The sequence below is a fragment of the Gekko japonicus genome, unplaced genomic scaffold, assembly GCF_001447785.1.
Source record: "Gekko japonicus isolate JY-2015 unplaced genomic scaffold, Gekko_japonicus_V1.1 scaffold226, whole genome shotgun sequence".
In the NCBI taxonomy this organism is placed as follows: domain Eukaryota; kingdom Metazoa; phylum Chordata; class Lepidosauria; order Squamata; family Gekkonidae; genus Gekko; species Gekko japonicus.
Genome location: NW_015169178.1, coordinates 1,706,706 through 1,731,239, shown reverse-complemented (window position 1 = coordinate 1,731,239; position 24,534 = coordinate 1,706,706). Strand labels below are relative to the sequence as shown.

The 24,534-nt window shown below is 43.4% G+C and overlaps 1 protein-coding gene across 1 annotated transcript in view; it reads left to right on the top strand.

The window, feature by feature from the left end:
• MUSK (muscle, skeletal, receptor tyrosine kinase) overlaps positions 1 to 23,875 on the top strand; it is a 64,659-nt gene extending 40,784 nt beyond the window's left edge. Inside the window, exons 9-17 of the mRNA XM_015416046.1 lie at positions 5,464 to 5,727; positions 7,808 to 7,983; positions 9,536 to 9,559; positions 10,954 to 11,042; positions 14,263 to 14,422; positions 15,233 to 15,422; positions 17,538 to 17,729; positions 21,205 to 21,353; positions 23,176 to 23,875. Coding sequence (XP_015271532.1) covers positions 5,464 to 5,727; positions 7,808 to 7,983; positions 9,536 to 9,559; positions 10,954 to 11,042; positions 14,263 to 14,422; positions 15,233 to 15,422; positions 17,538 to 17,729; positions 21,205 to 21,353; positions 23,176 to 23,858 — 1,927 coding nt within the window. The 3' untranslated portion in view covers positions 23,859 to 23,875. The remainder of the gene's footprint in view (positions 1 to 5,463; positions 5,728 to 7,807; positions 7,984 to 9,535; positions 9,560 to 10,953; positions 11,043 to 14,262; positions 14,423 to 15,232; positions 15,423 to 17,537; positions 17,730 to 21,204; positions 21,354 to 23,175) is intronic.
• The last annotated feature ends 659 nt before the right edge of the window (positions 23,876 to 24,534 follow it).

Below are 24,534 nucleotides of genomic sequence, written 5' to 3'. Positions count from 1 at the left end.
GCTAGATGATAATCCCTTTTGATTTTATTATAAATAAAGTTCAACCAATGTTGTTTGCAGAAAAAACCTAAGGATAATAGCCCATACCTGAGGATTAAAGCCCATAGCTCGAGCTGGGTATGTGATAAAAGGGTCCATAGCCCAATGATGGAGCAATTACTTTGTATGTAGATGGTCAAAGGTTCAATCCTTGACAGCTCCAGCTAGGCAATCTTGGGAGGCAGGTGACAGGAAAGATCCCTCTCAGTCCGAGACCCTGGAGAGCTACTGTCAATCATTAGAAATCAGACACTGTCTGCAGCAGAATTGCTTGTTCCTTTGCAGAGATCTCTTAGGTAAAGGTAAAGGTTTCCCTTGCTCAGAAGCCAGTCGAATCCGACTCTAGGGTTGCGGTGCTCATCTCCGTTTCCAAGCCGAAGAGCCAGTGCTGTCCGAAGACGTTTCCATGGTCATGTGGCCGGCATGACCAAACACCAAGGCGCACGGAACGCTGTTACCTTCCCACTGAAGCGGCACCTATTTATCTACTTGCAATTTCTTGCTTTCGAACTGCTAGGTTGGTAGGAGAGAGATCTCTTACTCACCTTTAAAATTGACACAGTAAATATTTGTAATCAGTTTCAGATGGGTAGCCATGTTGACCTGTAGTATAAGCGCTGGATTCTAGTCCAGTAGTACCACAGCAGCCAACAAGATTTCCAGGGTATAAGCTTTTGAGACTCAAGCCTCTTACGAAGGGTGGAAATCAGGGAGTTCATAACTTGGTGGTGGTGGAAAGTTCCATCAATTCACAGGCCACTTGTAAGGTTTTCAAGGCAAGGGACAAGCAGAGGGGTTGGCCATCGCTGCCTCTGCAGAGCAGTCCTGGACCTCCTTGGTGGTCTCCCATCCAAGTACGGAGTAGGGCCGACCCTGCTTAGCTCTCAGGATATGACGAGATCAGGCATGACTTACAAAATGGAAAACTTGATTTAAAAGCAGTTATTTAAATGTATCATTGTTTCCTTCAGGGCTTTTTTTGGAGAAAAAGACCAGCACGAACTCTTTAGCATATTAGGCCCCACCCCGACAGCAGAAACTCATTAGCATATTAGGCCACACCCGACAGCACAGCTCATTAGCATATTAGGCCGCCCCCCCATGTTACCAGAAGTGTGCCCACCCAGCCACACCGACCTTTTGCTTCTTATTCTGTTTACCTTGTTTGTTGTCAAAACCCAGGGCTTTTTTTTGTAGCAGGAACTCCTTTGCATGTTAGGCCACACACCACTAATGTAGCCAATCCTAATGAGTCTCTGCTGTTGGGTGTGGCCTATTATGCTAATGAGTTCCTGCTGGGCACGGCCAACTTGGGAGCCAGCCGGAACTCCGTTCCTGTGCGTTCCTGCCCAAAAATAGCCCTGGTTTCCTTGATGATTTAAGTAACCATTTAACCCAGCCCATTCTGGATAAATCTTAAGGATCACTTTGCAACATTAAAAGAACATTGATTGATTCCCACCCCCAACACTAATTAGGAAACTGGCTCTTGACAGGCTGAGACATGATGCTGGAGAAAGCCATGGGCAGGGTGTATATTATTCATTGGACAGGATGAGTAGACTGTAACATAAGAAGAAATGCTACCTTTGGCTCATCTCCTGTATCCATGGGGATGTGACACTCTTATCATGTTACCATCTTGATTAACCACTTCCTTTTCTTCAAATAGGAGCCCTCCTCTCTAAAACTTGATACATCAAAAGAAATGGAATTAGGGATGGAAACATGGGGTAGAATGCTGATGCTATTACATCTGGAATTCATAGACACTGATGAGTGTTGGGAACAGGATGAGTAATCGTGTCTTGTCCCTTGTCAATAGCAACTCACTCACAGATCCAGTTGGCTGAGGATGAATGTCTGGGGAATGAAGGACATTTTTACAGAGGTGCAGATAGCTCAGTTCAGGTTTCTGAATATCTAGGGGCTCGGACAAATGGAACTCTGTGAGCTTTGTGTAAAATCAACACTGAATGAACAGCACCAATGGTTCTGGCTAAGAGCTGTCATCTTATATTTTCTTGGCGTTGCAGTGAAGGTAGTGCAGAGCTTGGTTGGGTGTTAATACAAAGACAGGTTTGGAAATAGACGCTGCATGAGTGCTGCACAAGTAATCAGAATCATCTGTGAGGGACTAAAGTGGGAAACATTTGTGAATTGGAAATGAGATTATTCTTATTCCAGTTGGCTAATGGATGAGAAATGGCTACCGTTGGTATGTGTGGGTGGGCAGGCTAGTAAACATTTGTGTTGGCTTGTTTTGCAAGGCAATCGTATGAAGTGGGAAAGGTAGCAGAATTCTAACACTTCCCAACAGCAATTTATTTATTTGTTTGTTTACATTATGTATAGTCCACTTTTCTCACTGAGACTCAAGGCAGTTTACAGCTTATACAATGCAAATCAAAGTCTATAGGATGGGGCATCCAACAGGCAGTGTTATAGGATTAGGATGCAGATATTAAAACCACATAAAAAACTGGATCAAAGCTGAAACAAAGGATAAGTATTAACATGGAATGTTAAACAATGCAGAAATTGCATAAGTAATATGTACAGCAATAGATACCATATACTATACACAGTAGGACAGTTCACACTCTTCCCCCCCCCCTTATTAAAGCATTCTTCCTGATATAGCCCTATTACCTTTGTAAAAAAATCCCTCCTGAATAATTCAGTTTTGCACAGTTTGTGGAATGCCAGGAGAGTGGGAGCCTTTCTGACTTCCCTAGGCAGGCCATAGTGGAGGACACAACAGAGATAGCATGTGTGCAGGCAGTTGTTGGTCTTGCCCATTTGCAGGATGGCATCTGCAGAAGGTCCTGCTCAGATGAGCGAAGCCATTGTGTCAGAGTATAAGGGAGAGGCGGTCTCACAGATATGAAGGTCCACAGCCATGGAGGGCTTTGTATACCTTAAATTGAATCCAGGCAGCCAGTGGACTGACTGCAGACCGGGGCTAATACACATGCTCTGCCTAGCTCCTGGTGACAACTGAAAAGCAGCTGTCTGCATTCTGCACCAACTTCTGTCTGTATTCAGTCAGAGCATGGCTTCCTACTGTTGTGAATCATTGTGTCCGGGGGTAATTTCCGGCGGGAGTGCACAGGAGTGGAGCTCCGGCAGTAAGGAGCCCAGGGGGCGGGCACATGCAACAAGCCCTGCCCCCTGCTCCTAGCAGCCCTCAGTCGGGCCACGAGGAGCAAAAAGCAGCCAGGTAAGTTGCAGAGCCCCCCCCCCGGCCCGCCTTCAGGTACAAGCTCTCCCTCCTCTGTGAGGGCAGATCTGTGCATCCCCCCCCCCCAGCAGCAATCCGAAACAGTCCAGTGGAGCCTGAGCGGTGGGTGTTGCCTTCTGACACACTTCCGGTGATGTCAGGGTGTGTGGCATATGCAAATTAGTTATGCTAATAAGTCATGCTAATGAGCTCCTGCACCTCTTTTTCTGTGAAAAGACCCCTGATTGTGTCTATGAATCCAGATTCTGAGAACTGCTCACCCAAGGCAAACCGTAAGGACTCCTGTCTTAACAACCAACAGCCTTTGAGGACTTGAGCCCATTTTTCATCCTCAATGGCATATTCTGGAGTATATGCGGTGCCAACTGCATACAGAGAAAAGAATTGCAAATGCAAGAGATAACATTTCTATGCAAAACTCAAATGTATACAAGATAAATATAGAGGACAGCAGCAGAACTTGGCATCGAAGTCCTTTCCCTTTCTTTGCTATGTTAGGTTAAGCCCTGCAATACTAGGTTAATTGAATGCTGTTTAATATTCAACAAAGGGTATTTTAAGAGTTTGGATTTAAGAGATTCAGATTTCATGCTTAGCAAAAACCATGCAGAAGATGCCTGAATCATAAAATAAATTGGCATTCTAAACTTTTAAACTTAAGTTTTTAGACTTATAAATTAAGAATCATTAATATGATCAGGGTCACTCTTCTGTTTTATAAAACCATGGAGAAACTTAGCGGTCAGTTCAGTGATCTCCGGATCTCGTGAAGCAAGGAGAAATTGTACCTTGATTCTATCTGATTGGCCTGCTACCAACCTAAGGGGGGCTTCTATAAATTCCACTCGAATGTCATTGAACAATTTACAGTGTAAGAGTACGTGCTCAACAGTTTCTATTTCTCTTCTATTACATCCACAGAACCTGACTGAATAAGGAATTTGCTTATATCTCCCCTCAAGAATAGCAGAGGGGAGAACATTAAGACGGGCCAACAGATAAGCTCTACACATTTAGCAAAGACATGAGCGGTCCACAGCAGTGCTCTGAATCCCCCATCAAAATGGGGGGGGGGATATGGAAAGAGGACCTTTTGCCCCACAATCCATCATTCCTCAGTGATTCTAGTCCTATAGCAAGAATGTCTATTTAGCAACATGAACATGAGGACAAGCACAAAGCCAAGATCCCCCTATTCTTAATCTCCTAGTTTCTTAAACTAAAGAATTTATGCCAGGGAGAAACATCACCAGGATATTGGGGGTATGCATTTGTTTTAAGATGACATGGAAACTGTACTATTGTATGGCTTTAATGGCAGAAGTGAACAAGAAAAAAACAAAACGAATTATAAATTAACAAAGAATCTCATTCACTTTTAATTTGTCCCCCCCATTACTTTTCTTTGGCAATGCAAAGCAATGTTATGGAAGCATTTTGCATAGAATACATTGGCTAGAACAGCATGTAGAGTTCACAGAAAGGTTACAGGGAGAAGGAGCGAATGAGAGTAGCATAACAGAGTGCCTGGAAATCTCTGAAGCAATGAAACACTTGAGCAATGGGAATCTGATAAGACCTACACCTATTTAATAGCTTCTAAAATGGCAGCCTTTGTCGTGTCTCTCTGAAATGTGGCAGATCTGATGCCTTGAGGGTATAGTAAAATACCTGAACGCTTCATACCACTTGGCTGGAAAACACCAGTTACAGATGGGAGAAAGCTGGCTTAGTCTTCATTGTAGGACATGAAAACAAAAGGCAAAAAGAAAACCTTTAAATGAACTAATGCAGAGGGAAGAAAATATAATTTAAATGCATGAAAGGTTAAATTACTAGGGACTTCAAAATGAAAACAAATGAAGAAAAGATACAGTGTGCTCCCCCATATGCATCCTTAATAACGCACCTGGCATGTTTAAATGAGGCTTTAGAAATGTATCCCCCACCTGATGAAGAGTTCTGGAGAAGTCAAAACGCTTGCAAACTGAGGTATTCGAATTGATCCTCATAAAAGGAATTACCTGGATTTTGCTTTGGACCTTAGAAACAATGAGTTGTGAATTTTTTTAAAAAATTAAATCAAACAATTACTTGATAACTTCTGAGTCTGTGCAGAATTCTTTAGCGCACCGAAGTCTCCATGTGTGTGTGTGTGTGTGTCTTTCTCCCACCAGCAGACTCTACAAGGGTGACACAGGCTACTGCAGCACTTACCGAGGAGAGGTGTGCAGTGCTCTTCTGGCAAAAGATGCACTTGTTTTCTTCAACTCATCCTACGGGGACCCAGAAGAGACCCAAGAACTGCTCGTCCGCACTGCATGGAGCGAACTGAAAACAATGAGTCCTTTTTGCCGTCCTGCTGCTGAGTCGCTCTTGTGTCACTACATCTTCCAGGAGTGCAACCCTTCCAGGATTGGACCTGCTCCAAAGCCTGTTTGCAGGTAATGCAAGTGAGCATTCCTCCTTGAGGACAGACATTAGGGGGAATCTGCAGTGGGGGGGGGAATCAGTGGAAACTGCCAATTTAGTCTGGATCTAACTCACTGGGTGCTGTATTTGTAGAAGTAGGTAACTAAAGTAAGCAAAGATATGCCAGATAATTATTGGAGGAGCTCTTGTTTGGTTTGGAAAACCGGATAGGAATTCAGGAAGAAACCTAGGCTGATTTCGCACTAGAGCTCCCCGCTGCTTTGGGCGTGAAATTGACCAATAGTGTCGGGGCAAACGGCGGAGCAACCTCGAGGCAGCTCTAGTGTGAAATCAGCCCTAGAGTAACTAGATGATTAAAGGTCCAATGGATTGTGTTGCCCCCCTTATTCCTATATTCCACCATAAAAGCCATTTTTCATCACTGTATTTTTAATGACAGGATGTGGAATGGTCTAGTGTAGCCCAATCTCATCAGATCTTGGAAGCTAAGCAGGGTCGGTACTTGGGAGACCACCAAGGAAGACTTTGCAGAGGAAGGCAATGGCAAACCACCTCTCTTTAATCACTTGCCTTGAAACCCCTATGAAGTCTACATAAGCCAGCTGTGACTTGATGGCACTTTACATGCACATTTTTCATGGCACAGTTTTTAGCATTACCTTCAAAAGTTGTTTGCCATTTGGCAAACAGAGGGAACTGGCCACACTGTTCTTTGGATCCTGCCCACTGAATATTTGCGTCTTTCTTACCATGCATGTGTATCGACTCATAGGTCATTCTCAAAAGGTTAATCCTTCCTAAACCCACTCTAAAATAGGGTTAGTAGGTTTTGGTTTTTGCAGCCAGCCACTACTACTACCGCCTGTTACTACAAGTAAGAAGCAGGGCTATGTGTTTTATTTATTAGGGTACACCAAATAAAAACTCTGTGTGGAAAAGCCCAGCATAGCTGTGATGATAAAATGGAGGGAAGGGACCGTGCGTGCTGGTCTGAGCTCCTTGGAGGAAGGGTAGGATAATAATCTAATAAATAAATAAATACATCTAAATTAATCATTTTTGTTTAAATTCACCACATCACATGGAAGTTATTCCCATTGAAATCCAGAGCCAAAGAACAGAATCATGGGAATTAATGGTCTACTTCCTGGCCTGTATGTCACATGACTAGTCTGTGTGATGGTAACTAGCCCATATCATCATTTTCAGCCTAGCTTTGTTATCCTGCTAGGCCATAATGACTGAGGTGAGGAGGCACTGAGGCGAAGAGCTGGAAGCGGTCCCTCCTTGGGGCCATTGCTCTTCTTCTTCATGAAGATGGCAGCCCAGGTATGAGAGCAGCAGGCAGTGCCTTCTCAAAAGCACTTGCCTCCTCCTCCTCCTGAAGAAGTTGTTGTGTCTGCTGTGCTGACACCAAGACTATACAGTAGCCACTGCCTTTATCACAAGGACAGTGGTCCAGGCATCCATTGGCTACCACTTCCTGTCCACCTCCACAGATCTGGTCTTCCTCCTCTTCACACCCAGCTGCCAATGAAGATGTCAGACAAAGGCTTGCCTGTTGTCTCCTTTGATGTTGCTGCCAGCCAGTGGCAAGCTGAGACCCAGTAACACTGGCAAGTACAGACTGGATATTTTGCGATGGCCTCCAGCATGGTGGCCTATGAGAAGTTCCCGGATGAGTTAAATGGCCAATCTACCCCTGCAATTCCTTGTTTTATAAAAAAGTATGCATGGAAAGTGCTGACTTATGGTGACCCTGTAGGGTTTTCAAGGCAAGAGATGAAGTGAAGTGGCTTGCCATTGCCTACCTCCACATCACAACCCTGGTATGCCATGGAGGTCTCCCATCCAAGTACAGACCAGAGCTGATCCTGCAGAGCTTCTGTGATCTGAAGAGACTGGTTTAGCTTGGACCATCAGGGCAATATAAAAGAGTATAAAAGTATAAAAGAGTATAAGGATCAGTTATACTGGTGATTTATACCTTTCAATGACCTCTTTGTACACTATTTGCAATTAGTTGTCGATGTACATATTGTCATCACCTCATTGACTGCGCATTCCACTGTTCTTTGTAAAACAATGTAGAGAGCATTGCCTTGCTGTAAAGGATCTCTACTGCTTTAAGGAATGGCTTTTGATGGAAGAAAATGCCCGCAAGGGAATCTACAAACCAGGACTGATGTTGCTTACCCTGCCAGAGTGCAACAGACTTCCCAGCATGCACCAGGACTCCAATGCTTGCACGAAGATCCCTCATTTTAGTAAGTGGTTCAGCAAGTTCACCATGATCTGATCCAGTTACTATGTGATATGATCCTTGAAGGGGATTATGCTGAAGCTGCAGGCCATAAACCCTGCAAAGGTTGCCAGAGGTCAACCAGAAAAGTGCTTACCTGGGATTTTAAAAAGAATTGAAAGATAGTTGTTCACACTTTTACTTCTTTCCATATTTGCGACTCCTGCCCACTATAGAAAAATCTGCTTCATCACTGCATAGCTCATTTTATCTGACACAATCCATAGTATTGTTGGTTTTAAAATGTGTTCAAATTCAGATACTCACGCCAGTTAAGAAAAGAGTAGGCGCTGTAGGTGTGCTGGAATGTCATTTTTAAATGGCTGAGAGGTTTTCACATCCAGGACTGGATTAATAAAGAGGATAAAGTTGCTGTATATTAGTGCAATATACAGCTAGGGGGACCTCCTGTAGTATATTCTTGGTAAAGGGAGAGAGATGTAGCCATTCTAAACTCTTTTCAGCAAGTGCTTGCTAGGAGGTGAGGCCAATACCTTTAAGGAATACCTTTTGACATCAACAGTGCAGTTCCTTTGTTCGGTACCCTGTTTCCCCACTAGTCCTATGCAGGGGTCATTTCGTAGAAAAAGAGGTGCAGGAGCTCATTAACATAACTCATTAGCATAACTTATTTGCATATGCCACACCCCCTGACATCACTGGAAGTGTGTCAGAAGGCAACACCCACCGCTCAGGCTCCACTGGACTGTTTTGGATTGCTAGCTATTTGGGGGGGGGGGAACGTGCAGATCTGTCCTCGCAGAGGAGGGAGAGCTTGCACCTGAATAAAACTTGGTCTTAAAGGTGCCACTGGACGGTTTTGGACTGGGGGCCTGGGGGGGGCTCTGCACCTTGCCTGGCTGCTTCTTGCTCTGACTGTGGGCTGCTGGGAGCAGAGGGTGGGGCTTGTTGTATGTGCCCGCCCCCCTGGGCTCTTTACTGCCGGAGCTCCGCTCCTGTGCGCTCCTGCAGGAAATGACCCCTGGTCCTATGGCTCATCTCTCTCCATATCTAATGTGGCTAGCAAGGCCCCAGTTTTGCTACCCAACAGGCAAGAACAAGATAGGAAGTGGAGGGTAGGGCAGGGCTTCAGAATTGTCACTGTCCCGATGTATATGAGCCCCTGTACCAAACAAGGATCTGGCAAGTCCGTCTGGGTTTTGTGTGTGAAATTCTCAATCTCTGTATCTATGTTTGGTTTGGTTTGGACCAGAGCAGTGGAGGGTCCCATGTCCTTTCACCCAGCTGTGTTTTTATAAAGTTACCAACTGAGTAAAATTGTCTGGCTTTCTCTTACGCTTTTAACTTGGTTGCTGCACAGAAATCAGGAGATGTGCTTTTCAGGGAGAGTGATTAACATTCTCTCCAGTAAATGTCTGCTCATCAGCTGTTGTTAAACGCACAACTACAGCAGCTGGTCAAAAAGTTGATAAGCTTGTGATCACAACATATTAAAAGCTGCGTATCAGAGTCACTTCAGTATACATGGATAACATTTGTTCCTTCTCCTCCTTCAGATCTTAAAAAGGAAGACGTAACCAGTAAGTAGTCACCTTTTGTATTTGTATCGTATTTTTCTAGATTGAGATGGAGACTAGAACTCAAACCTTGCTTCAAAGGTTGTAGATGAAATCCTTGGGTTTGACATTTAAAAGGGTGATAAATAGCGATGTTGATGTCTATAATTGGTATTACCTAGAGTGGAATATGAATGTGTTTACTTTGTGAAGCTTGCATGTATTATGAGTTGAGTGTCATTTCCCTGAAAAGTTCTGAGCCTCAACTAAAATATGCGCAACTGTATTTGAGGTAAAGGCCTGATTTCCTTGGCCATGAGGGAGCCTCACCCTCTTTCTGCCTGTGGTATCTACCCCTTTTATGAACACCTTCACACTTCTTTCATAAAGGGATGCAAAAAAAATCAGAGAAGGGAGACTTTCTGCAGTTAATGAAAAGCAGCTCCCCCCATTTCAGATCACTACTAGAAACCATGAGGTGAACCTGTCATGGGGTACACCTTACTGCTGCTTAGCAGTAAAAAAGCATGTTATAGCTCCTGTACAGATATAAAACCCAAAATAGAGTGCCCAGCCATAAAGACTTATAGAAAGTAAAATCCTGGGCTGTGTTATTCTGATCTGCAGGAAGGCTGACAGCTTAGAATTGGCTGGTATAGGTGCCTGATGCAGGAAAAGTTCTCTTTTTCTTGTTGAAGTCTGGGGCACGAGATCCCTATTCAAGCTCAGAAGCAGTGCAGACCCATTTTTTCCCAAGGTGGGCAGGCACTGGGAGTGGTTCATGACCTCCAGCAGGCATTAAGTGAACTCTTGGAGAACCAACATTTTCATAGCAAGCAGCTCTGCATGGGAAACCTTCCCAAAGCCATGAGCTTCACAGCAGAGAGTCCCCCCTCCCCACATATTTGATTCTTGAGAGACTGATAATTTAAACTTGTAATACTCTTTAGCCTATCATTGGCCCTGGTCACACGGCAAAGTTGCCACGGGAGAGGCACGGATGGTGGGCAGATTATCCAGGCGCGATCACACCCCAACATCTGGGAAGTGGAGCGCACCCGTGGCTTACCGCCAACAATGCATGTTTAAAAACGAGTACCTGCAAGGTACTAGTAAATGTTTGCCACGGGCTGCCTCCAGACTCCGGTGGTGTGATCGCGCCGGCATGCGTAATTCCCTTCCGTTCCCTCGTTTACCCGCCGGCGCCGAGGGAAGGACCCGTGTTGTGCCGCTGGCGCGTCTGATCGCGTAATCGCAGATCAAACTGCGCCAGGGCAATTAGCCATCCCCCCCCCGCGTTATCCGGCCCGTGTGACCGGGGCCATTATTGACTTTCAGTGCTCATCACAGAAGGGCAGACTAGACAACGGAACATGTTCTCTTTTTTTACCACCCAATGTGGTTTTGTTTCTCCTCAGCAACTTGCTACAAAGGCAATGGGCTAACCTACCAAGGCTCGGTCAATGTCACAGCCTCTGGCATTCCTTGTCAGAAGTGGAGCGAGCAGGTAAAGAGCCGCTTTTCGCGCTAGAGAAATTGTTTGGTGTAAAGCAGGCTTATAAATAGAAACTTGCCTAAGAGACCATGATACAGAGTACTTCCAGGCAGAAAAGTATAAAAGCTTTTGCAAACTGGATGAATTGCATTCCCCCCCCACCTCGTTTTTCAAGGCATGAATGTTCCACGAATTATTAACACAAATGATTAACGTTAACACAGGTGTGCGCAGGCAGAAAAATTGTTAAAATATTTATGAATGAGTCACATCTTATTTTCCATTCAAACTGATAGTCTTACAACACCTTGGTATAACACAGTTTAAAGAAGAAAGTTAAGAAAATGAAAACGTATAAGTTATACTGTCTTATTATTGAAGGAGGAACCACATCACTGGAGGGAAGGCAGCAGGGTATAGCCTGATCTTGTCAGGTCTTGGAAGCTTAAGGAGGGTCGGTACTTGGAAGGGAGACCACCAAGGAGGGCAATGGCAAACCACCTCTGCTTCGCACTTGCCATGAAAGCCCCTTGATGGGGGTCACCATAAATCAGATGCAACTTGACAGCATTTTACACACATACAAGCCATCATTGAGAGCCAGTTTGGTGTAGTGGTTAAGAGTGCCGATCTCTACTCTGGAGAACCGAGTTTGATTTTCCACTCCTCCACATGCAACCAGCTGGGTGACCTTAGGTCAGTCACAGTTCTCTCAAAGCTGTTCTAGAAAGAGCAGTTCTTGAACGAGCTCTCTCAGCCCCAGCTACCTCACAGGGTGTCTGTTGTGGGGAGAAGAATGGAAGGAGACTGTAAGCCACTCTGAGACTCCAAGTGAAGGATGGGGTATAAATCCAATCTCTTCTTCTTCATCATCACTGAAGAAGAAAGGGCCATGCCATAGCTTCCTGGTAGATTGTATGTTTTGCATACATAAAGTCTCCATTTCAGTCCCTGGCATCTCCATTTAAAATGATCTCCAGTATCAGGGCTGGGAAATAATCTTTGCCCAAAAATTCAGAGAACTACTTTGGGTTACAGTGACCAATATTAAGAGAGATGGGCCAGTTGTCTGTCTCGGTCAAAGGTAGATTATGTATTCCTATGTGTTCAATATCCCTTGAAATCTTCTGATGAAATCTCTTATTCCAAGCATTCAGAAAAGGGGTCCAATTACCCATAAAGTCCAAGTTTATCTCCCTTCTTTAAATCTTATTAGGTGAATATGTTTTACCATCATCAAGGTTTTCTGTGCTTTGCTTAACCACTCTTTAATAAATAAAACTTCTGGATGCTATCTCAGTTTTTATTGTAATTAACAAATTGGTCCTAAACTCCCTATTTTCCTTTCTTACATTGTTCTTGTAATTTCTCAGCAGGATGGATAGATAGATAGATAGATAGATAGATAGATAGATAGATGATAGATAGATAGATAGATAGATAGATAAGGTTTAGGGTAGAATTGCCTACCTTGTTTATTATTGTTATTTCCTTCCAAGGAGCACATTTTTTTAGACCAGGCAACATCTGTGCATATTTGATCCCAACAAATATCATTCTGTGTTAAATACTTCCTCTTAACTGGTTTCTTACACCATTGACAGGTTATTTTGAAATATATTTACTGTGATTATTTGCTATAATATATTTACATCTTCTGTGATTAAGCATGAAAATTATGTGCAAATATATCTTTGTATAAGAAATAAAATATTCCAAAGAAAGCATTGTTAGGCATTAAAGCAAGTAAGTCAGAAGATGTCTGAGGAAGGTGATTACTGGATATAGAAATAGGGATGCCAGCCTCCAGGTGGGATGTGGGGAACCCCTGGAATTACAGCTCATCTCCAGAGATCAGTTCCCCTGGAGAAAATGGCTGCTTTGGAGGGTGGATTCTATGGCATTGTACCTTGCGGAGGTCCTTCACCTACCCACACCCTGCCCTCCCCAGGCTCCACCCCAAATCTCCAGGAATTTCCCAACCTGGATCTGGCAACTCTATATAGAAAGTGAAAGTCCAAGGGCAGTAAATGGAAGATCCTAAATCCGATAAGGTGTATTTTCAACTCATGAAGAAGAAAATATTAAAGCTTTAGGCTGAATTCAGACTAAATGTTACATCAGCAAATGAAATATGGCTGCCTGCACCTCCCTCTGTACTACAGGCCACTGATCTTTGTGAAATGTTGGGGTATAGGAGAATCAGGAGGAACAATATGAGGGGGGTATGCAGCAGGAAGGGGGAATGAGTGGAAATCACCATTTTAGTCTGGATCCAACCCTTTGCCTTTGGGCAACTTCAATCCAAGATGAGCAGGGAAATCGATCACTTCAGCTTAAAAATGAGGAACAGAGCAGCTGGAGATTGCCCAGGCATATAATATTTTCCCCTGGTCACATTTCCCCCTTAATTGGGGCCTTTACCTTTTGGGCATAGGGCTGAGTATCTCTTGTTTAATGAACCCGGGGCAACGAAGAGCATATATGTGAGCAAGGTTTAATGTGTTGCCATCAGCAGTATTATATGGGAGATTCCAAAAAATCCCATTCGACAGTAGATTGTGTTCCTGCACTAAGCAGGATATAGAAACTCTTGAACATGTGTTGCTTTTATGTACTTTCTACTCAGACCTGCGCCTTACATTCATTGAGCCATGGTTGAGAAAGTATTCAGGGAAACCTGATAAATGTAAGATTTACTTTTTGCTGACAACCCAGAATCGAATAATAATTGAAAGTGTTGCAAAATTTCTGTATGAAGCTTCAAGAAAGCGTTCAGTATGCCTTGCAAATTGAGTCTTATGTTCTGTATGTTATGATTGATTGGTTGATTGGTTGGTGATATTTCTAATATCAGCATGTAGCTTTACTATTCAGCAGCTTTGGCTGGATCCAGGCGTTGCTGGCTATCGCATTATCATAATTATTCGTTTTCTGGCTTTTCCTAAAAAACAAACATAGAAGTTGAATTACTGTGGTGGTACAATATCCAATGGTGTGTGGTTCCAGTCTTTGAGGAGATGATTGGTTGTAGGCCAAAGTTCCATCACACATTTTGTAGGGACAAAAGGAGCTTTTTAACTCTTTGTGAGATGCTGCTGGCATGATATATTCTTCAGAAAAAATGGTTGTCAAATCACACAACTACGTAATCTCTCCCCCTTCCCCAATTTAAGAGCTGCTGAAGAAAGTAATAGTGGAAAGCATTCATTAAACTGTTTCTTGCCATTAGGCACCCCATCCACATAGAAGAACCCCTCAACTTTTCCCAGAGCTCTCCAATGCAGAAAACTATTGCCGCAATCCAGGAGGTGAAGATGTGCGTCCCTGGTGTTACACAGCGGACTCCTCTGTAAAATGGGAATACTGCAATGTGCCACTTTGTGGAGATGGTAAGGTACTATAACTTACAATTTATAGCCAGAGATTTTTGGTCTGTTAGCCCAGAAAGGTGCCATTGTGCCACACTGGCTGGAAGTTCCTGGTGGTATTGTGACAGCTCTCTGACTTTCATAAATGTATTAGTGCTCTGACCTGGATAGCTCAAGCTAGCCTAATCTCATCAGACCTCATACGCTAAGGAAGTATTTAGAAGGGAGATTACCAAGGAACAGAAGGGTTGTGACACGGAAGCAGGCAATGACAAATCTCTGAACGTCTCTTGGCTTGGCAAAAAAAGAAAGAAAAAGAAAAGAAATTATCGTCATAGTCCTGACCTGGATAGTCCAGGCAAGCCCGATCTCAAATCTCAGAAGCTAAGCAAAGTCTGCCCTGGATAGGAGATCATAAAGGAACTCCAGTATTGCTAGAAGAGTTGGTTTTTATATCCCACTTTTCTCTACCTTAAGGAGTCTCAAAGCAGCTTACAATCACCTTTCCTTCCTTTCCCCACAACAGTCACCTTGTGAGGTAGGTGGGGCTAACAGAGTTCTGAGATAACTGTGACTGGCCCAAGGTCACCCAGCAGGCTTCATGTGGAGGAGTGGGGGATCAAACCGGGTTCTCCATATTAGAAGCCTCTGCTCTTATCCACTACACCATGCTGTCTCTCAACGCAATGACAAGACCTGTTTGTATCGTTCTTTGAAATCCTACAGGGTTGCCATAAATGAGCAGCACCTTCCATAACCATTAATGTCACAAGCCCTCTAGCAATGAATGCCCCCACACTTACAGTCATTATTTTGCTGCTTTTGTTTTAGAATCATCGTCACAAGGAACCACAAAGCCAAATGTAGAGAGCCCACACTTCCCTTCTTCCTCTGCTTTGTCTCCGGCATACTCCATGACAGTCATTATCTCCATCATCTCCAGCTTTGCAATGGTCATCATTCTTATTATCATTGCTCTTCTCTGCTGCCGAAGACATAAGCAATGGAAAAATAAAACAAGGTAAGATCTAGGACTTGTTAGGCATGGTCCTTTACGTAAAACCAAATCTATCTTCTAATAATGAACGTTGCTTTGAATGGAGGGCTAGCTATGAAACTGAACTAATTAATTTTAATACAAAATACGTTTATTTTTCAATATGGTATAAAAAAACTAGTATCGTTAACAGTCAATTTGTTAAAATGTAGTTAAATGTAGTAAATGTAGTAAGAGTGGTGGAAAGTTGGCTGGCTACAGTTATTTTAGCAACCTTCTATCCTTTATTTCTTTACTTCTTTTATACCCTGCCTTTCCCCCCAACGGGGACCCAAAGTGGCTGACATAGCTCTCCTCTTCTCTATTTTATCCTCACAACAACCCTGTGAGGTATGTTAGGCTGAGGGTGTGTGGCTAGCCTGAGGTCACCCAGCGAGCTCCCATGGCAGAGTGGGGATTTCAACCTGGGTCTCCCAGATCCTGGTCCAACACCCTCACCACTACACTATGCTACACTGGCTCTCTAGCTGGCTCACAATGATTACTCAGTACAGTAGTCATAGCAGAGACTGGTATACATGTTGACCTTTGACCTTGGAACCATGTACAGTTCCCTTTGTCTTCATTAGGGCCTGTCTGGTAAATATACCAGAATATACAGGCATCTTGCCTTCTTTATGTCTACAGCTATGGTAAACACATACTGACTTTATTCTTGAACCATATTTCTTAAACATGGTAAAATATGATTTGTTGAGGTCAAAATTAGCTCCTGGTCATGTGCTAGGATGAATGTTTTACCTAGATGAATGTTCTACCCAGTCTTTTGTCCGCCTGTTCCCCCTAGGACATTGTCACAGATGGAGATGGACTGGCTGAATGGTGCCATTGACTGCTATTGTTGACATCAGTTGCTCTGTTGTGATTTGGATTTTAGTAATTGCTGTACTTAAATATTGAATTATGTTATTTATTGCTATTGTAATCTGCCCTGAGCCTGCTTGTGGAGAGGTAGGGCTAGAAGTCAAATAAAATAATAAATAGTTATCTGATTTCACTGGGAAAATCTCAACAAATTTTAAAGGCCCACAGCTGATAAATTCATGGTTAAAGTTTGTCTGGTTTCACTGTTGCTGCTGTAGCTGCTGACACAACACAGTGGCAATGGGGTTCCATATGGTGTATTTCACTAGATTTTCCCTGCTCCAGTTCCTCACAGCAGACATTCACCCCCAAGCCATAAGGGGGCCCTTTCCAGGATTTGTAAAAGTCAGCAACTGATATATTGTTATAGCATTATAACGTGATTTATCTATCAGGTTCTCTGAATTCCCAGCTATCATTTTTAAAAGCCTCTAGCCCCTTTTGTTGTGCAGATATAAAAGGAAATGCATGTCTCCTCAATGAAAGCGGGTAGAGACTTCCTTTTTAATGAAAGCTGGGGATTTCAAAGACCTGGTAGACAGATTTTTATGGCATTATAATGCTATAACAGTATGTTGCCAGTATTAAAACTGGGAAGATCTTGACTTTCCCGTCCACCTGCGTGCCATCCCAGCTTTGCTGTGATCTTTTCCAAAACATTACAGCAAAGCGGATTCAGGGCAGTATATTTGTGGAAGGTGCACAGGGGCACCAGATGCTGTGGGATGGCAGGGGGAGAAAGCACTTCCCAAGAACTTCCAACCTAGGGCAAGCAAAACAAGTGCAAATGACCATTATTTGCCACAGAGCTGTGTATGTTCAGAGTATTTGCTGTAGTTACCTTTTATATTTCATATTTCATATTACCTGTAAAGCTGGGGTGTTCAGACTGATCACACAGATGGCCTTAGTCTAAAAGGAAAGGCATGCTTATGTGTGCATAGGCCTACAGCTATAGCCCCTCAGTGAGAAACACAAGAGATATAAATGCTCCTGAGGAATAATCACATCAGGTCAGGGAGGGGATGATATCCCTTTCCCCAAATGGGGCCCAGGAGAACTCCTACAATATAAGTAGCTTTATATGAATACCATGTGGTAGCATTTGGTAGCATTCTTTCTTTTCAGACTTAGTCCTGCATGTCAAGTTTCAGGAAGTTACCTGCGGACACGACATAGTGCTTGCACCAAATTCCCTCCCATTCATTGTTTCAGAGAGTCAGCACCACCCGCCCTGACAACACTTCCTTCCGAGCTCTTACTGGACAGATTGCACCCAAACCCCATGTACCAGCGCATGCCTCTACTCTTGAACCCCAAGTTGCTGAGCCTGGAATATCCGCGAAATAATATTGAATACGTAAGGGATATAGGAGAAGGAGCTTTTGGACGGGTCTTTCAAGCAAGGTAAATGGCTAACAATTGTTTAAATGACACCCAGTGTTTGAAAAATGAGGGCTAAAATATGTGCATGTATTTAAACGATTTAACTAAGCATGGAATGGGGACAATATTGTGCAAAAATCAGTGCCTCTGTCTTTTCTTCAAGCCCTCAGAGTCAATTAGTCATCCCTAAGCAAAGTTGCACCCTTTTAAGTCTACTGAAGTCATTGGGCTCAGAATGGTGTAAGTCAGCATATGGTGGTACTGCAAGTGACTCCCTCATTCTGGCAATCCAGTCAGATTTTTATTTCGGGCCCATAAGAGGTCTTGGGAGAGCCTAATGCTGCAATACAGTCGACACAATTGTAATTAATATCAGTTTAATGAATTGATGGGTTGCTCCAAGGCAGTGCCTTTGATATGGATGGCTGCTTGTATCCCTGTCTGGCTGTGTAGAAAGGAGATGGTGGTTGTTCATTTTTTTTTTCACCTGTATTCATACCGTTTACCTCAGAAGCAAGTGGTACGGGCCATCACCGAGCTTTCAAAACAGGCATGGTTCCTCGGCATCTCTCTCTGGGAAATCTGGTTATGGATGTACAACAGAGAGTGAAACCTGGCTGTGTAATGTGGCAGCTACTTATTAACAGCAGATTTCCAAGAGTCTCAGGTCCTCATTGAAAGACAATTAAGCAAGTTTCAAGCTGTCCTTATGGAACTGAAATGTCTTAATTGTACTGACACTTTCTGATAAAAATAAATGACAGGTTGACAAAAATCAGGACAGGCTGATCTTCTTTGTCTCCTTTTCAGGGCATCTAGGACATAACTCCCTTCCATAAAAACACTGTACCCTTGCTTCTGTATTTCTGTGCGATATAATCTTTCTATTTTTGTTCCTCACAAAATAGTTAAACCAAAATTCCAAAATCTGCAAGGATTTTATTATATTTTAGTGGTATTTTAAATATGGTGATCTGCTTCAAGGCCCCACGGGATTTGCAACATGGTTTAATCTTTTTAGCAATAAATAATTAAAAAGAGGAGAAATGTATCCCATGTTGCCATTGAGCAAGCTGAATCCATATGAAAATTAAATATTCAAATTTGCTCCATTTAATAATTTATTTCAGTTGCAGAACAAGAATGTTGTGGCCAGGGGTCTTGTTGTAGAAAAAGAGCTGCCGGAGCTCATTAGCATAACTCATTAGCATAACTTATTTGCATATGCCATGCCCCCTGACATCACCGGAAGTGTGTCAGAAGGCCCGGCTACTTACCCTCCTGCTTCATCCTCATTCCCAAACGGAATGAGGATCGAAGCAGAGGGCGGGGTAAAGAAGGGGGCGGGGCTTCACCACGTAACCGCCCCGCCCCCTAGAGGTTCTCTTCCGGAGCTCCGTACCTGAGAGCTCCCCCCCGACTAGAGCCCTGGTTGTGGCCACAAAATCCGGGTGTCTTTAAATGCAGGACTGCATGTCTTTTGCTCATAGCCCAGCTTGCTGTAAGTGCTTTTGATGTGAGCAAAAGTCCAGGGCTGACTTATTCCACTGAAGTACTATACAAGTACCTTTTAGTGCAACTAGCATGTCTCATTGTCTATTCCTTAAATATGTGGTGGGCACATTGAAGGCGCTCTCTTCCCACCCTCATCCGAGCGCAAGCTTTCCAAAAAGGCAGAGGTCAAAAAGGCATTTAACTTTAGCTGAGACATTTGCAGATAATTGTATTGCTCTTGGTTACAAAACCACCCAGGCCAGTCTTGCAGCTGTGGTGCCCTCCTGGAAGATTTGTTTTCAGATGGGCATTTGGCCATTCGGTGGCATTTGACAATGATGTGACATTTACAGTATCCAGCTGCACCTGTCACGCTGCCATGTGTCTAGAGCAGACAAGGAGAAAACTGGAAGATTGCTTTGGAGACTAGAACTTCCTACAGCCACTGAATAGTAAAATAACCCTGACATTTAAAACAACAGCTGGGCAAGTCGGCTGCGGGTGGTCTCCTTGCTCTCAAATGGGTGTCGTCTTTTCTATACACATAGGGGCAGTGTGGAGAGGACATTGTCACAGACATGGCTGTTTGTCATTCCTCGAGCAAAAGCACATTCTGTGCCCACAAGCAAATAATAAATTATTTCACATCCAATAAGTAATACGTACTTGTCCTATTGGCGGAAACTTACATATTTGCTCTCTGGAGCAGCATTTGAGGTCAAGAATACTGCACAGGAGGGGAAACTTAAGCCTTCTTCCCCTGTGCCACAGGCCCAGGTCTGATCAGATCCTTCCACAGCTGCTACTTACCAATAAACATGCTTGGGAGAATCCAGCCAGGGGCTGGATTAAGGTTGTCAGCAGTCCTGGAGAAAAATATCCTGTCCTTTTAATAGAGGCTTGATGTGTGAGCAGACAACAAGAAAACTAGAAGTTTGCTTCAGAGATGAGAAGTTCTTAATGCTAGTGAACAGCAGAACAGCCATAGGCTGGGTCCGCCCAGTTTTCCTTATGGCTAAAAAGGAAGAGGGCATCCTCTTTAACCACTCAAAAAAGGGTTATGCTGAGCCGCATGTACAAAAGCTATGAGGAATGAGGGCTGTAGTGTGGAGGGGAATGGAGTGAGATTGAGCGGACGAGCTGGTCGGATCCAACCCATGGATTTTCCAGTTGCCCCCCTAGTCTGCCTTTAAAGGTTGCATTCACAGTTGCAAGTATGTGAGGTGACAGAACCCTGAGGTGGTAGAAAAGTCTGCACCATTTCAGATGGTCCTTATTTGAATGTTTCTTTGCGGGAAAACAACTCCATGCAAATAGAAAACTTGCCAAAGATTCCCTTCCATCTCTTTGCTTGCTATATTGTTTATCTATTTGAAGTGTGTGTTTTTATCATAAGGGAGAATTCCAAAATGCGGTCCTTCACCTGCAGTCTGACATGGTACAGACCTGTCTACTATCTCAAGCCTCTGGAAACATTATTCTTCTTCGTGTCTGAACCTCTGTCTTCTTTGCTTTACTCCCATAATCCATTTCCCTGCCTAGTTTGCCCCGGCATAGGCGGGATATAAATTGAAAATAATAAATAAATATAATAATAAATAGCTCTTCAGTTTCTACTGAGTATATATTACTTCTGACATGTGGATCAGTACCCTCCCTCCTTCCCTCCCTTCCTTCCGTCCGTCTGTTTTGTCCACACCACAAGATGCCTCCCAAGTCAATACCTATTAAACACAAGCAAGAGTAACAACCACCAAGAAACAGATGGCAGCGGCAGCATATCATATGCAAAATGCCATTAAAACCTTCAAAGCTCAAAGCGGCTTTCTGAAGTAGAAGTGTTCACAGACTTCCTAAAAACCTGCAGAGCGCAGCAGAACGTGAGCTGTGCTATGAAAGGGAGGCTCATGTTTTACACAGCTGTGCTGCTTGTGGAGCTTTTTAACACATGGGTTTCCTCTCTGTCTCTCTCTGCCCCCCCTTCTCTCCTTCACACCCGTAGGGCTCCTGGACTGCTTCCTTATGAACCATTCACCATGGTGGCAGTGAAGATGCTGAAAGAAGAAGCCTCAGCAGACATGCAGGCAGATTTCCAGAGGGAAGCGGCCCTCATGGCTGAATTTGACAATCCAAACATTGTCAAACTTTTAGGTATGGAACCCAACTTTGTATTTGTGCATGCATGTAAATGGATGTCCCTCACTCTTTTTACAGTGCCATATCAATCGTACAGACCAACTAGGGGAGACATTATTCAGGGAGCAGACACCATGCCAGAAGCAGAGCACTGAATTGGCTGGGCTCTCGTGCTGCTTCTGGCACATCTGGCTACCCATGTGCATTGAGAATGCACCCAAGAGTCTTTTGTGACATCATTTGGAATCCTCAGGAATGAAACAGCCATTACTAAGGACATGGAACTGCTGGCAATCTATGTCTCTTCTCTTTTCCTAGTAATGTCTAGTTCAAAACAACACACGAAGGTGATGTCATCATGCTGTGTCATTCCTCTTCTCCTGCTTCCTGTCACTGGCTGTCACTTTTGGCAGCTCCTGTCTGAATGTGTCTGTTTCCAGTAATTAATTGAAATTGACGCTTATTTTAGTGTGACTATTACCAAACGTACTTCCACTGGGAAAAAACATCTTTAGTGACTATGGAGTTTGAAGTTATTTTCCTTTCCAGTTGAATTGGCTCCATGTATTTCAGCAACAGGGAAGTGGAGCCTCATTCGCAGTGATCTCTTTGTTTATTATCAGCATGTTGGACAAATTAGGAAAGGCCAAAGGGATTCATCAGTTTAGTGATGCGGGGGTGTGGGACTGTTGAGGATCACTTGACCTGTGAACCTTTTACTGCATGCATGCTCTCAGTGAGAAATGTTGCCTGTTTCTTGTCCAAAAGGCAGCAGTGAGGCCACCAGCAACAGACCAGTGTCTCACACTATGTCAAGATACAGGATGTGACGGACAATGTCTATTAGAATAGCAAAGGTGTAAATGTATCAGTACTACTTACACCATTTTCATTTGGTGGGTTTTTTTTAGGTTTAAGAGTAACGTATGAGGGCAGAATATTTCAGGTCAGAAGAAAGGTTTACCTCCAACATTTGATTGATTAGCATACCTGAGAATCCTAAATGAGTTTCCATGTTTTTTCTGAATCTATTAGTTTTTGATGGCCTACTTTAACCTGAACATTTTTTTTTGCTGTTAAGTCGCAGCTGATTTATGGCGACCCCGTAGGGCACCTTTAAAGTTTTGTAGGGCAACATATGTTCCCAGCTTCTTTTCCACATTCAAGATAGCGAAGATACATATTATATAATTTATAAGAAGTTAGGTATCCTTATGGTAGTATCATTTATCAGTTCTCTGGCAAAACTGAACATACTATATGAATGTTAATTTTATCTCATATGTATTGAGAGGCAAAGCCATATCACAGGATTTTTTCTATTTTAATAGGTAAGTCTGTTTATCTGTTTCATTCTTTGACAGCCATAATGGATAAACTTGGACTAATGAATGTCTAGGTCTGGTGGTTGATATTCTTTCAGATTGGTTTAATGCATGCATAACAGATTGTGATCTCCTTTAGCCATTTAATTGAAAATGTATAATCTGGAAAAAACAGGGGGTCTCTATCCTCCTTAGTCATCAAATGCAGAACAAAATTACCATTTGGAGATACCCTGACACCTACAAGTCCCAAACATGCATTTGATTAAAACAGAGATCAGTTAAACCAAAGCTACCAGTGATTTATCATATCACAATAGAAACATATAAATATCCCACACAGAACTGTACTTAATTATTTCTATCTCAATGGCGTAAGTGCTCAATTTAAGTTCAACATTTTAAATCCTTATTCTCATATGTGAGTGTAGCAGTTTATTAATGTAAGGGCATACAAACGTGTTCCTCTGCTAGTAGGATGCTATTTATTTCATGAATGTTCTTGATTTCAGGGGTGTGCGCTGTTGGAAAACCAATGTGTCTGCTGTTTGAATACATGGCCTTTGGAGACCTCAATGAATACCTGCGCAATCGATCACCACGCAGCCGCTGTAGCCTGAACAACAATGACCTTGACATAAGGATCAGGCCGGCCAGCCCTGGCTTGCTTACTCTTTCTTGCATGGACCAGCTGTGCATTGCCAAACAGGTGGCGGCTGGCATGGCCTATCTCTCAGAACGCAAGTTTGTCCACCGGGACTTGGCCACCAGGAACTGCTTGGTGGGAGAGAATATGGTGGTAAAAATTGCTGACTTTGGTCTCTCCAGAAACATGTACTCCGCAGACTATTACAAAGCAAATGAAAATGATGCCATTCCCATACGATGGATGCCCCCAGAGTCCATCTTCTACAACCGTTACACAACCGAGTCTGATGTTTGGGCCTACGGGGTGGTCCTGTGGGAGATCTTCTCCTTTGGCATGCAGCCCTATTATGGCATGGCTCACGAGGAAGTCATCTATTATGTGAGAGACGGAAATGTCCTGTCGTGTCCTGATAACTGTCCTTTGGAGTTGTACAATCTCATGCGCCTTTGTTGGAGCAAAGTGCCTTCTGACAGGCCCAGCTTTGCAAGTACCCACCGTATTCTGGAGCGCATGTATGAGCGAGCAGTGTCTGCTGATCAGGCCTGAGACAGGCTCCCGGAGTACAGCCCTTCATATCTTCCTTAGACAAGTTCGGATTTAAAAAAATCAGCTGGGACATGATTATCAGGCTCAAAGACTGCAACGTTTGGACTAGTAACAACTGCAATTTTTTGAAAAGATCTCATTGTGGCATCTCAACATGTATACATGTATCTGTATATATGGTTGCCTTACTTTGAGTCAGACCTTTAATCTTGTACTCTTCTGCAGTTGCTCTCCAAGGTCTTTGCACAGAGATCTTTACCAGCCCTGGTTTCATAAATTTTTTAACTGGAAGTTCCAGGGATTGAACATGAGACTCCCAAGTTGCAAAGTATGGTATTTACTACTGAGCTTTGATCCCTTCCCAGAAATGGGAGCAGCTGTGTTCTGGTGCGAGTGGTTTGAATGCGGTGGCCATATTGTTAGCTTGGAAAGGAAATGGATCGATTGCAGATGGCAGGCAGTGTTAGAAACACACTGAAAGAAGCCAGTTTTATTGAGAGGAAAAATCTGTTGCTCATCAATCTAGGGCAGTGTGAAAGTTCATGTTCTGGTTTCATAAACTGCTAATCTAACACAAAGGCGTATCAATGGTTGGATTTCCTCATTTGTAGAATGCAGGTTATGGGGCTCATTCAACCAAACACCAACATCACTCCACTGGAAGAAAGTGGGAAAT